Below are 12315 nucleotides of genomic sequence, written 5' to 3'. Positions count from 1 at the left end.
TGAGTGCATTGTGCTATAAATCAACAAAACTACAGGTGTTGAAAACCTGAAATAAAATGCTGGATGTGCGCAGAAAGTCAGGAAGAGAAACAGAATCAATGATATGTGTTGAAGAGATTTCGTCTGAACTTAGTTCTTTGTTCTGTTGAAGGACCTTCAACCTGGAAGATTAATTGTTTCTCTTCCCACTTCCCTGATCTTTTGGCTAGACAAGAGGAAATCTAAGACTTGCTAAGCTGTGGAGTAGGACTGATGAAGGGTCTCAGCCTTTCATGTTGACTGTTTATTCCTAGAGATGCTACCTGACCTGTTGAGTTCCTCCAGTATTTTGTGGGGTTGCTCTGGATTTCTAGCATCTGTGCAATCTCTTGTGATCCCTATTTCATAAACTCTACCTTTCTGGATTATAATTGCATTTGTTTGATAACAGCGATTTGTGTTCCAGTCTATTTCTCATAGAAGTACACAATCTCTGTCTATAAAATGCTCACAATAATTTATATTTCTCATTATTTTTATGTAAGTAATTGCAAAGTTATTATTTTTCTCAGCTCTATCAGTTCCTGGATACATGAAAGCATTTTGTTGCAAACCAGGTGCCCATCAGCAAAGCATTGAAAGTTGCACGCTTAAGATATCTGTTGAATTTTTATATTGACTGTATAATCAGAGGATGTAGGAACACTAGTTTTTCTAAATCAGGGTGGTGTGTGTCTTGAAGGAGAACTTAATGGTGGTGTTTCCTTAACCCTGATGGAAGAGGTGGGTGTTGATAAAAAATGTTTCAGAATGAATTGCTGCAGTCTGTAGAATTACAAGGGGTGATTGATAAATTCGTGGCCTAAGGTAGAAGGAGCCAATTTTAGAAAACCTAGCACATTTGTTTTTCAACATAGTCCCCTCCTACATTTACACACTTAGTCCAGTGGTCGTGGAGCATACGGATCCCTTCTTCGTAGAAGTCGGCATCTTGGACCTCCAGAGGTGGTCCACAGCGGGGTGATTGATAAGTTCACAGCCTAAGGTAGAAGGAAATGAGTTATTAACTTCTGCATAATTACTCAAGGAGTTGACCTGCATGTGCATTTAAAGAGAGCTGTATAACTCATCTCCTACTATATAGTCTGGAAACAGGCCCTTCGGCCCAACTTAGCCATGTCAACTAAGATGTCATCTAAGCTAGCCCCAGTTGCTTGTACTTGTCTCATATCCCTCTAAACCTCCTTTACATCTACCCGTCCAATGTTTCTTAATTGTTGTAATTATAGTAGCCTCCACCACTTTCTCTGGCAGCTTCAATCCTAGCCCTCTTTCTTTAAACCTAAACACAAAACCATGCTGACTATCCCTAATCAGTTCTTGCCTTTCCAATTGCAGACAGATCCTCTCTCTCAGAATCACCATGGTAGCGTAGTGGTTAGTGCAATGCTATTACCGCATAGGGCTTTGGAGTTCAGTGTTCAATTCCGGCAGCATCTGTAAGGAATTTGTACATTCTCCCCATAACCATATGTGTTTCTTCCAGATATTCCGTTTTCCTCCCACAGTCCAAAGATGTACTGCTTAGTATGGTAGTTGGTCATTGTAAGTTATCCTGTGATTAGGCTGGGGTTAATCAGGTGGGTTGCTGGGTGGCTCAGCTCATTGGGCTGGAGGGGCCTGTTCTGTACTGTTTCTCTAAATAAATAAAAATTTCAAAATATGTAAACTTGCCTACGAGCTCCTGGCAGCCCTTTTTAAATAAATGCACAACATTAGCTAACCTCAGTCTTGCAACACCTTGCTTGTGGCTAAGGAAGATACAAAAATCTCTGCCAGGACCTTTGTAATTTCTTCCCTCACTTTCCAAAAGGTACTATGACACACTTGGTTAGGCCTCACAGACTTAGAGACTTCTATTTGCCTCAGTAGTACCAGCACCTTCTTCATACTGTTGATATGTTTCAGCCCTCTTTCCTAAATTCCATGGCCTTCTCCAGAATATATACAGATGAGAAGAATTCATTTAAGACCTTGCCTGTCTCCTGAGGCACCACGAATAGACCACACTGATCTTTAAGGGGAACTATTCTCTTCCTAGTTAACCCTTTACTCTTGATATATTTATAGAATCTCTTGGGGTTCCCTTTTTGTCCTCCTGATTTATTTCTTAAATGTACTCAAACATTCCTTCCACTCCTCATTTGGCCCCCAGCTACCTGAACCTGGCATGCCTTCTTTTTCCTGACCAGAGTCTCTATATCCTTCATCAACCAGTGTTCCTTAATCCTGCCAGCCGTTTACTTCACTGTAACAAGAACATGTTGACCCTATTTTGTAAAGATCAAAAGAGTACAAGTTTTCGTTATTAGATGAGCTGCTAATTAAGTTGATTGCTTTGCATAAATTTCCATTTATACAAATTTATACAAATTGCTGCACTCAACAAGACATGCTGGATGTATTCCATCACACTTCTAATTTGTGCGTGATAGATGATCAGTGAGAAGGTTGAGGTTGCAAAGTACCAAGTTCTTGTAGGCAGAGTATTTATGACACTGCTTAGTGATGGCTGCAGGATGTTACTAATGGAGAAATTGATAGTAATGACACAATGACATATCATAAAGGGACTTTTTAGTCTCTCAGGGATAGCCATTGTTACGTACCCTGTAACTGGGTAACTTACCAGCAAAGATAGAGAGGTCCGTTGAAGTCTGATAGTACTATTTTTAACAGTATTTATTGATAAAAATACACAAAAATAATATCAATGCAAACATACAGATAATATACGTCGTCAATACTAAATCTAAAAGTGCGGGTATAATAATAATCAATAAGAAATAACCTCTATCGTTGTCTAGGGGATAACGTATTGTCCGATGGAACTATAAAAGTCACTCAAGTTCATTCAGGCTGCAGCCTTTGGTTGGAGTCAAGAGAGAGAGATTTTGGAACTTGCCAGAGTTTCCTTTTTTATGATGTTGATCCTTCGAAATGTCGTTGGTGTCCTTTTCCTTTTAGCTAAGCCATTCTTCCATGGTCAGTCCCGCCAATCCCAGGCAATGGGAAAGGACGCACGCGGGCCCCACCGGCTGTCGCTATTAAATGCTGACACAGGATTTCTAGCATTTCTCCTGGTGCATCTAAAGGGGTTGTTCCCCAGACCTTCTTTTATCCTTACTCACAGGGTCTCAGATGTCAATCAGGTTGGAATGATGCCATCCCTCAACCAGCCCACTTTGGTCATTCCCTGAGGGCTTCAAATAAATAGTACAGTACTCAATACACAATTCCATCTCCAAGAGACAATGGCCGTTTTCCGTGGCTTTGTATCACTGAGGGGCCAGGACAGTCCAAACCCCTTGAGAATTCTGCGTGTCTCTCTCTCATTTCCTGGGCCCCAGACCTGAATTAATAGCGATCTTGCAATTCTCAAAAAGGAGGAGGCTACTTTGTACCCTTTGGCCCCTCAGAGTTGGGGCACAGGCGTAACACCCCCTTTCTTCAACGCATTTTTACCATCAGTAAAAACGAAGTAATACAGAGTCTTACAGGATTTTAGAATCTAACACAATACAAAAGTTTTTTTTTCACTACAGAGTAATACAGTTATACATTCAATTCAGCATCTAAACAGTTAACGATTACATTGTCTCTTCCTTTAATATCTTAACATCTTGTATCTTACTAAAGTCTTGTAGCATCAGACTCCAATTTAATAACCACCTATTTTTTTTAAATTTTCTTTCCTTCAGCAAACAAAAACTAAAGAGTTGTAACCTTAGCTTACATGTATACTACGAAAGTTCATGCAAAATACTAATCTTTATGTTACTTTCAAACTTAACAGTCAAGCTTCCATGGGGGTTGCCTTGATTATTCACATGCTTTGTCGAAATCCCTTAAGACCGGCTTCTGCTATTTAAAAATGGCGTCCCATTAACCCTCGCCTCTTTTCCAGTTAATTCCCACGTGGTGAGCTTGTGCACCCCGGCGAAATAGGCTTTCGCCCGCCCCTTTCATAGGAGTTATTTTATCAACAATGTGTTCCAAACTTAGACCATTTTCCGAATTTCCACACAATTCTTTAATTTTACGCAAGTTGCTAGTTTTCTCTTCAGGACCCTTCAGGCGATTAGTTCTCAATGCCAACGATCCCTCTTTGTTCAAACAGCATCAACAGTAATTGATTCACAGGCACCGCGGTACCAAGCCATTGTCTCTGTAGCCTGGTTGCTGCATCTGACATCAATCCAGACTTTAAATTTTCTTCATTCGATTTGGAAACTACACTTTTCCCTTTTCCTTCAATAATAATATTCACCTCACCACCTGTTATCTCCTCACTAACTTTTAATACACCTTCGAGCACAAACACCTGGGAACTCTCACTTCCCACTATTACCAAGGTTAACCCTTTCTTCACTAAACCAAGTCCATCTGACCCACAAGGACTGCATTCCTTTTCAACTGAATCAAATACCTCAGACTTTTTCTGAGCCCTGTTCAGTACCACGTGCATCCACATCTTGGACACACTCAAACGGGACATTTGCCTCTTCCAGGCTTTCAACACCTGTACCCTGTTCAAATTCTAAATTCCCCTGATCCTCCCAGCTACTCTCTGGGCAACTCCCTTCCAGAGTAAACTCAACCCTGCGGGCTGAAACAACCTCATCTGCTACCCCAGCAGACTTCTTCAAGGTAATGGCATCCTTTTCATCTAGGACTGCCCTCATTTCATTATCGGGAACACCTTTAGAATTTTCAACTTCTTCAAACAGTTCTGCCAAACCAGACAGATCATCCATGTCCAACCCTGGACCTTTTAACAGCTTTATCTGTTTCTCATCTTTATTTCGTGCCTCTATAAATTTTCTCCTAGCTAAGGGCAGGTCTCCCTCCTCTCCCTTACTCTCTTTCACTTTACTACTCTTTGTTTTACCACCCTCTAAACCCTCGTGGTACAGGGTCGGTAAAAACGTCTCAGCCAAATCGATACTGGCCGGATTTAAACTGCTCTCGTTCTCAGCTGCCTTTCTCGACATGCTGCGAGTGATCGCGCATGCGGGATAGATCTTGGAATCTAGGGACGGGACCTCCACCGGCTGTCTCGTCAGCTTCATTGCTGACCAAACCTTACCACCGGCTAAATCATTACCCAGAAGGACGTCCACGTCAGTTCTCAGGAATTCTGATCGCACCCCCATTTCAACTGGTCCAGATACCAGCTCACAATTCATAATGATCCTATGCAAGGGCACCGTTTCTGTCCCTTTTCCTATTCCTTTCACAGCTACCGTTCCCGTCTTGTGACCAAAATCCAGTACCTTACTGCTAATCAGGACAGTTTAGCTCCCGTGTCTCTCCAGATCCGCACTGGAACTGGTGGGTCTCCCTCTCCCACAGACATGGTTCCGTTTGACATACAAGTCTCAGACCCTTCTCGTACTCTGTCTACCTGGGGCTCTCTTGTCGATTTGCTGATTACCACGGCACATCCTATAGGGACTGCTGCTTTCCCTTTTCCTGTCTCCTTCCTCAGAGCAAAGCACCTAGATGCAATATGTCCCCCCTTTCCACAATTAAAACAGGTCAAGCCCGGAAATCTCTGGCTGTCTTGCCTCTCCCCCTCAATCTTACCACAAGCTCCTGGCGGGACCTCTGCTTCAACCGGTGGGCTTTCTCTATTGTTCCCACGGTCTCTCTGGTAACCTTTATTCGAGGAAAACTTTGTCTTGTGGGTTAGGGCATATTCATCTGCAAACCTAGCAAATTCGGAGATGGACTTATTGGGCTTCTCATTCAAATACATCTGGATATCCTCCGAAACACAACCTTTAAATTCTTCAATCAGGATTAACTCCCTGAGACGCCAAAAATCCTCGTCCACTGTTTCTGCTGTACACCAATGATCCAAGAGCACACCCTTCTCATAGGCAACTCGGTATACGTCTGATTCCACCCTTTCTTTAAATTTCTGAACTTTTGTTTATACGCTTCTGGTACCAATTCGTAAGTCCGAAGAATGGCCTCTTTTACTTTGTCATAATTCTCCGCCTCTTCCTCCTCCATGGACAATGCTGCATATGCTCATTGTGCCTTCCCTTTTAACACACTTTGTAACAGCGCCACCCATTGCTCTTTGGGCCACTTCTGATTCACTGCCACCTTTTCAAAAAGCAAGAAATAACTATCAACATCTGTTTCCTTGAACGGAAGTACTAACCTCAACTCCCGACTAACATTAAACCGCTCCTCTTGGTCTGACCCTTGAGCTCTTCGGTCTTGCCTTAACTTCATATCCAAATCATGTTGCCTCTGTTTCTCTGCCTCCTCATACTGTCTCTCCTTCTCGGCTCTCTCCCTCTCTTTCTCAGCTGCTTCCAGCTATTTTAACTGAATTTCATGCTCTCTTTGTTTCTCAGCTCTGTCCTGCTCTTTTTTCACTTCTAACTCCTTTAGCTGGAGCTCGCTCCCGTTTCACCTCTAACTCCTTTAGCTGGAGCTCATGCTCCCTTTGTTTGTCAGCCCTTTCTTTCTCCTTCTCAGCTGCTTCCAGCTGCTTTAACTTAATTGCATGTTCCAACCTTAATTTCTCCAACTCTAACTGAGCCGTCCCACTAGCTGGTACCTTTTCAGGGATATTTTCCAATACCTCAGCTGCAAACACATTCTTCCCAATATAATACTGAGTTATGGCCCTTCGCACCTCCCGCTTTTTCATGGACAACCTCACCTCTGCGAGGTTTAGTCCCTTCGCCGTATTTATCAAGTCCGATTTGGTGGCCACCTCTAGCGCCTCCAGAGTCAGGTTTTCTATAAATTCATCCACATCCATCTTTGCTGGTTTCCCGAGTACCAGATCCAAGTTTGGACTTACAAGCCCGATTCACTGGCCTCCCAATTTGGTATCAAATCCCGAGACGAGAACCCCAAGTTGTTACGTACCCCGTAACTGGGTAACTTACCAGCAAAGATAGAGAGGTCCGTTGAAGTCTGATGGTACTATTTTTAACAGTATTTATTGATAAAAATACACAAAAATAATATCAATGCAAACATACAGATAATATACGTCATCAATACTAAATCTAAAAGTGCAGGTATAATAATAATCAATAAGAAATAAGCTCTATCGTTGTCTAGGGGATAATGTATTGTCCGATGGAACTATAAAAGTCACTCAAGTTCATTCAGACTGCAGCCTTTGGTTGGAGTCAAGAGAGAGAGATTTTGGAACTTGCCAGAGTTTCCTTTTTTATGATGTTGATCCTTCGAAATGTCGTTGGTGTCCTTTTCCTTTTAGCTAAGCCGTTCTTCCGTGGTCAGTCCTGCCAATCCCAGGCAACGGGAAAGGACGCATGCGGGCCCCACCGGCTGTCGCTATTAAACGCTGTCACAGGATTTCTAGCATTTCTCCTGGTGCGTCTAAAGGGGTTGTTCCCCAGACCTTCTTGTATCCTTATTCATGGGGTCTCAGATGTCAATCAGGTTGGAATGATGCCATCCCTCAACCAGCCCACTTTGGTCATTCCCTGAGGGCTTCAAATAAATAGTACAGTACTCAATACACAATTCCATCTCCAAGAGACAATGGCCGTTTTCCGTGGCTTTGTATCACTGAGGGGCCAGGACAGTCCAAACCCCTTGTGGATTCTGCGTGTCTCTCTCTCATTTCCTGGGTCCCAGACCTGAATTAATAGCGATCTTGCGATTTTCAAAAAGGAGGGGGCTACTTTGTACCCTTCGGCTCCTCAGAGTTGGGGCACAGTCGTAACACCATTATTAAATTGTACGAGCTGGACGTTATTTAGGTCTCAGTGCTTGGTGCACTGCTGCTTTATCAGAGAAATTGTAAACAAAACTACTGGCAAAGATTCTTACTTCTAGCCTCGATGAGAGAAAGATGTTAATAAAGCCATTTAAGATGATTGGGCCTATTATTTCAGTCTTAGTAACTCCAGCATGGATTTCCTGGGGTGAAATGCTTACCCTCTTTATGATTCTAACTCCCTTCCCATGTGCTTAGTGTGATTCTCGCCAGTGACTGTTTTTCACCCAATTTCCATTGATGCCCACTTCCTTAATGGAATTTAGCCTTTGCTTATGTTTGGAGCAGGACTGCAATGAGATTTGGATGTGAATGCTTCTGGCAGATCATAATTAAACATTAGCAAAGAAGGTATTGTGGATTAAGCATAGTATGATTATACTTTTGGCAAGCCCTGGCAACACATTGCAGGATTCAGAGTAGGTATTTGGTATGGGATTTGGTTAGATAAGATTAGTGAATGGAACGTATTGGCCAATATTCTATTATGTTTGACTAAAATTATAATTAGTTCAAGATGATTTTGGCATTCTAACTGGGTTGGCATTTGCTGTATGTGTGCATCTCTGGAAATAAATTTATTTTCAGTATTGTTATTTCCCTTATATTAAGCAAATTTTAGACTATTATGGAAATCATTTATTAGTTTCCATCAAGAATTTATGTTCTTTTTGAAAAGGAATGAATGGCAAAGCCCTGTAAGGGGAAGACCTCCATTACCATTGCCTTCCGAATCTGATGAGGAATATCATGATGAAGAGGAGGAAGAAGAAGATGGTCTGGATTTGGATCATCTGTCAAATAAATCAGATGAACCGCATTACTACATTCTAGAAAAAGAAGAGATACAGAAAAAGGACCTGATATATGCTGTTCCGTGCAAAGAGAAGCAACAGGTAACTGTTTACGTTTGATATATTGTTGGATGTAAATAAGCTGAGAAAGAAATTATTTTGAATCATAGTATACAGTTAAGCATTGTATTACAGATTTAGTGTAAGAGTGGAGTAACCCCTGGAGTCAAATATATACTTGAATTACTGAAATTGAGATTCAGGTTTATTGAGTTTCATTGCTGCCCTAGAAGTGAAGGTAAGCCAGTATTGGCTAGAATACTCTGCAGTCAGAAAGTGTGTTTGTAATCTTACTATACTGGTAGAAATTTAAATTACTTTCACCCAATATGGCTTCCTCTTTTACTTTAAATAAAAGTCTTGCAAACTATCTATGCACAATGGATTCCAGTTAATTGGGACAGTTTGGGACAAGTATGTTTTGGTCCAATCAAGTGGTTGCCCCAATTAGCATGGAAATTTCAAGGAAATAGTTCAAAAGGTGGAAAAGACAAACTACCGTTTAACTGACCAGCAAATTATATATTTAAATGAAATACAGAACAAATTAGAACACTACCAGAATTATTACAGTACAGTCGGCCCTCCTTATCCGTGAGGGATTGGTTCCAGGACCCCTCGCGGATACCAAAATTCGTGGATGCTCAAGTCCCTTATTCAACCTGTCTCAGTGCGGTGGGACTTAGGACTCAGTGGAACCCCAGACCTTACTTAACCTGTCTCAGTGTGGTGGACATTAGGACTGGGCGGCAGAGATCTGAATCTGCAGTGTTTCTGTTCACGAAAATAATCACGATCACGATTGAAAATAAAGTGGAAATAATAAAGCAATCGGAAAGAGGTGAAATGCCATCGGCCATTGGAAAAGCGTTAGGCTATGTCGGTCAACGATTGGAACAATTTTAAAGGATAAAGGCCCTGCCCCGATGAAAGCTACAATTATTACTAAGCAACACAGTGGTTTAATTATTGGGTTTCGGGGTTTTGGGTTTTTGATCCTCCACATAAACCCGGCACAGTGGAGAGCGCGCTAGGGAGGGATCTGTCACTAGAGCGAACTCGGGAACTTCCGTTCCAGAGCCTGGTGCTGAAACGTATGTTCTTAAGTGTTTTATAGACGTAGAAAGGTAAAATATAATCTATATACTAAGACAAACGTTTGACTAACTGATGCTAAATAATACCGGATATACCTGTTCCGACTTACTTAGTAAGAGAACTTCCGATATTTTCCGATCCCGATCCACAATAATCCTTGCACATCCCCCCGTATACTTTAAATCATCTCTAGATTACCTATAATACCTAATACAATGTAATTGCTATGTAAAATAGTTGTTATACTGCATTGTTTAGGGAATAATGACAAGAAAAAGAAGTCTGTACATGCTCGAACAATAAGTGCTGGAAGAGCACTTCCGGGTTTTCGTGGTTGGTTGAATTTGTGCATGCAGAATTCGCGGATGAGTTCATCATGGTTACTGAGGGAAAAATTTATTGACTGTAAATGTGTTCTTTTGACTGACTGTAAATGAACAAAAGCAGCGTGGACACCTAATGCAAATCATGGACTGCCTTTCTTGCCTTACTGCATGAAGTAATGTCATAATCCAACAGTACATTTCCTGGCACCCTGTGTAGTCACCACCTCAGGTTCATTTGTTATCCTCATTACTTTCTTCGTCTTTATATTCTCTTCTTTGGTGTTTTGATATAACGCTTTTGACGATTGCATCCTCAAATCTTAATTTTCATTGTAATATTCAAGATTATTGTTGATGCATTCAAATTCTGCATAGTTCCTAACTTTTTGAAGTGGTGAAATCATTTCATTTTCACTCTCGGCTGTTTCCAGCATCTGCAAGTCTGAATGCTTGAAACTGTAGTGAGTAAAACAATCTTGCTGCTTATTTCTCGTGAACTATCACTGACAAACTGTATTGCTTGTTAAACATTAATCCTTGCACTTGGCTGTTGAAGAAGATGACAGTAGATTATTTTTTGATTGCTTCAGGAATGTGGTTCACCAACTTTTTGTGATACAAAGTCTTTAAATTTTTAATGATTCCTATATCCATTGGCTGCACCAAGCATGTTGTATTGGCGGGTAGAAATTCCATCTGGATGTTTCTCAAGCATTCTACATTAGGGTGTGCTGCACAATTGTAAGCAAGCTTGATTTCTGCTGTAGCTCCCTGTCCCAGCTCATCAACCATTTGTTAAAAATTTCTGTAGTCATCCACACATTCTTAATTAGTATGGTTCTTGATTGGTCGACTATCTATCTTCAGTACCTTAAAATAGTGAGGGTTTAACACCTTTTCCAATAGCAACAATTTCTTTTTATCAGTTCCTGAAATATTAGAGGATCACAACACAGTTATGCGATCCATTCTTTCTATGAACCTCATAGAGTTGTGTGTCTGTATCAAGGGGAACCATCCAACATGGCATGATAAAAAAAAAAGGTCTGTTTCATCGGCAACGGCATTTACACACCACTTTTGAAACAAGTTGGAGAATTTTAGAAACATAGAGAACCTAGAGCACAATACAGGCCCTTCAGCCCACAAAGTTGTGCCGAACATGTTCTTGCCAGAGAAATTACCTAGAGTTACCCATAGCCCTCAATTTTTCTGAGCTTAATGTACCTGTCCAGGAGTCTCTTAAAAGACCCTCTCGTTTCTGCATCCACCACCATCGCCGGCAGCCCATTCCACGCACTCAGCGCACTCCGCATAAAAAAAAAATTACCCCTGATATCTCCTCTGTACCTACTTCCAAGCAGCTTAAAACTGTGCCCTCTTGTGCTAGCTATTTCAGCCCTGGGAAAAAGCCTCTGACTATCCACACGATCAATGCCTCTCATCATCTTATACACCTCCATCAAGTAACCTCTCATCCTTCATCTCTCTCATGAGAAAAGGCTGAGTTCACTCAACCTATTCTCAATGCATGCTCGCCAGTTTTGTAGGTTTCCATGCTTCTGCACTTAGAGCATCAACACTACCTTCCTCAGTATATGACCATAATAGCAGAATTAGGTCATTTGGCCCATCGAGTCTGCTTTGCCATTCAATCATTGGCTAATCCTTTTTTTCTTCTCCACTACCCCACTCCCTGTGGTAACAAATTCCACAAATTCACCACCCTCTGGCTAAAGAAATCTTTCCGCATCTGTTTTAAATGGATGCCCCTCTATCCTGAGCCTGTGCCCTCTTGTCCAAGACCTCTCACCATGGGAAATGGCCTTTTCACATTGTCTAGACGTCTAGACCTTTCAACATTCAAAAGGTTTCAATGAGATCCCCCCTCATCCTCTTAAATTCCAATGAGTACATCTCCAGAGCCATCAAACATTCCTTGTATGATAACCCTTTCATTCCCAGAATCATCCTTGTGAACCTCCTCTGAACCCTCTCCAATGCCAGCACATCTTTTCTTAGATAATGAGCCCAAAACTGTTCACATTACTCAAGGTGAGGCCTCACCAGTGCCTTATAAAGCCTCAGCATCACATCCCTGCTCTTGTATTCAAGACCTCTTGAAATGAATGATAACATTGCATTTGCCTTCCTCACCACCAACTCAACCTGCAAATTAACCTTTAGGGTGTTCTGCAAAAAAAAAGTGCATGACCAT

At 41.5% G+C, this 12315-nt stretch overlaps 1 protein-coding gene across 1 annotated transcript in view; it reads left to right on the top strand.

The window, feature by feature from the left end:
• cep89 (centrosomal protein 89) overlaps nucleotides 1-12315 on the top strand; it is a 119892-nt gene that overhangs the window by 17528 nt on the left and 90049 nt on the right. Inside the window, exon 4 of the mRNA XM_059992997.1 lies at nucleotides 8499-8715. Within this exon, the coding sequence (XP_059848980.1) occupies nucleotides 8499-8715 (217 nt within the window). The remainder of the gene's footprint in view (nucleotides 1-8498; nucleotides 8716-12315) is intronic.

The sequence above is a fragment of the Hypanus sabinus genome, chromosome 17, assembly GCF_030144855.1.
Source record: "Hypanus sabinus isolate sHypSab1 chromosome 17, sHypSab1.hap1, whole genome shotgun sequence".
Lineage (NCBI taxonomy): Eukaryota > Metazoa > Chordata > Chondrichthyes > Myliobatiformes > Dasyatidae > Hypanus > Hypanus sabinus.
This window is presented reverse-complemented; position numbering and strand designations above follow the sequence as displayed.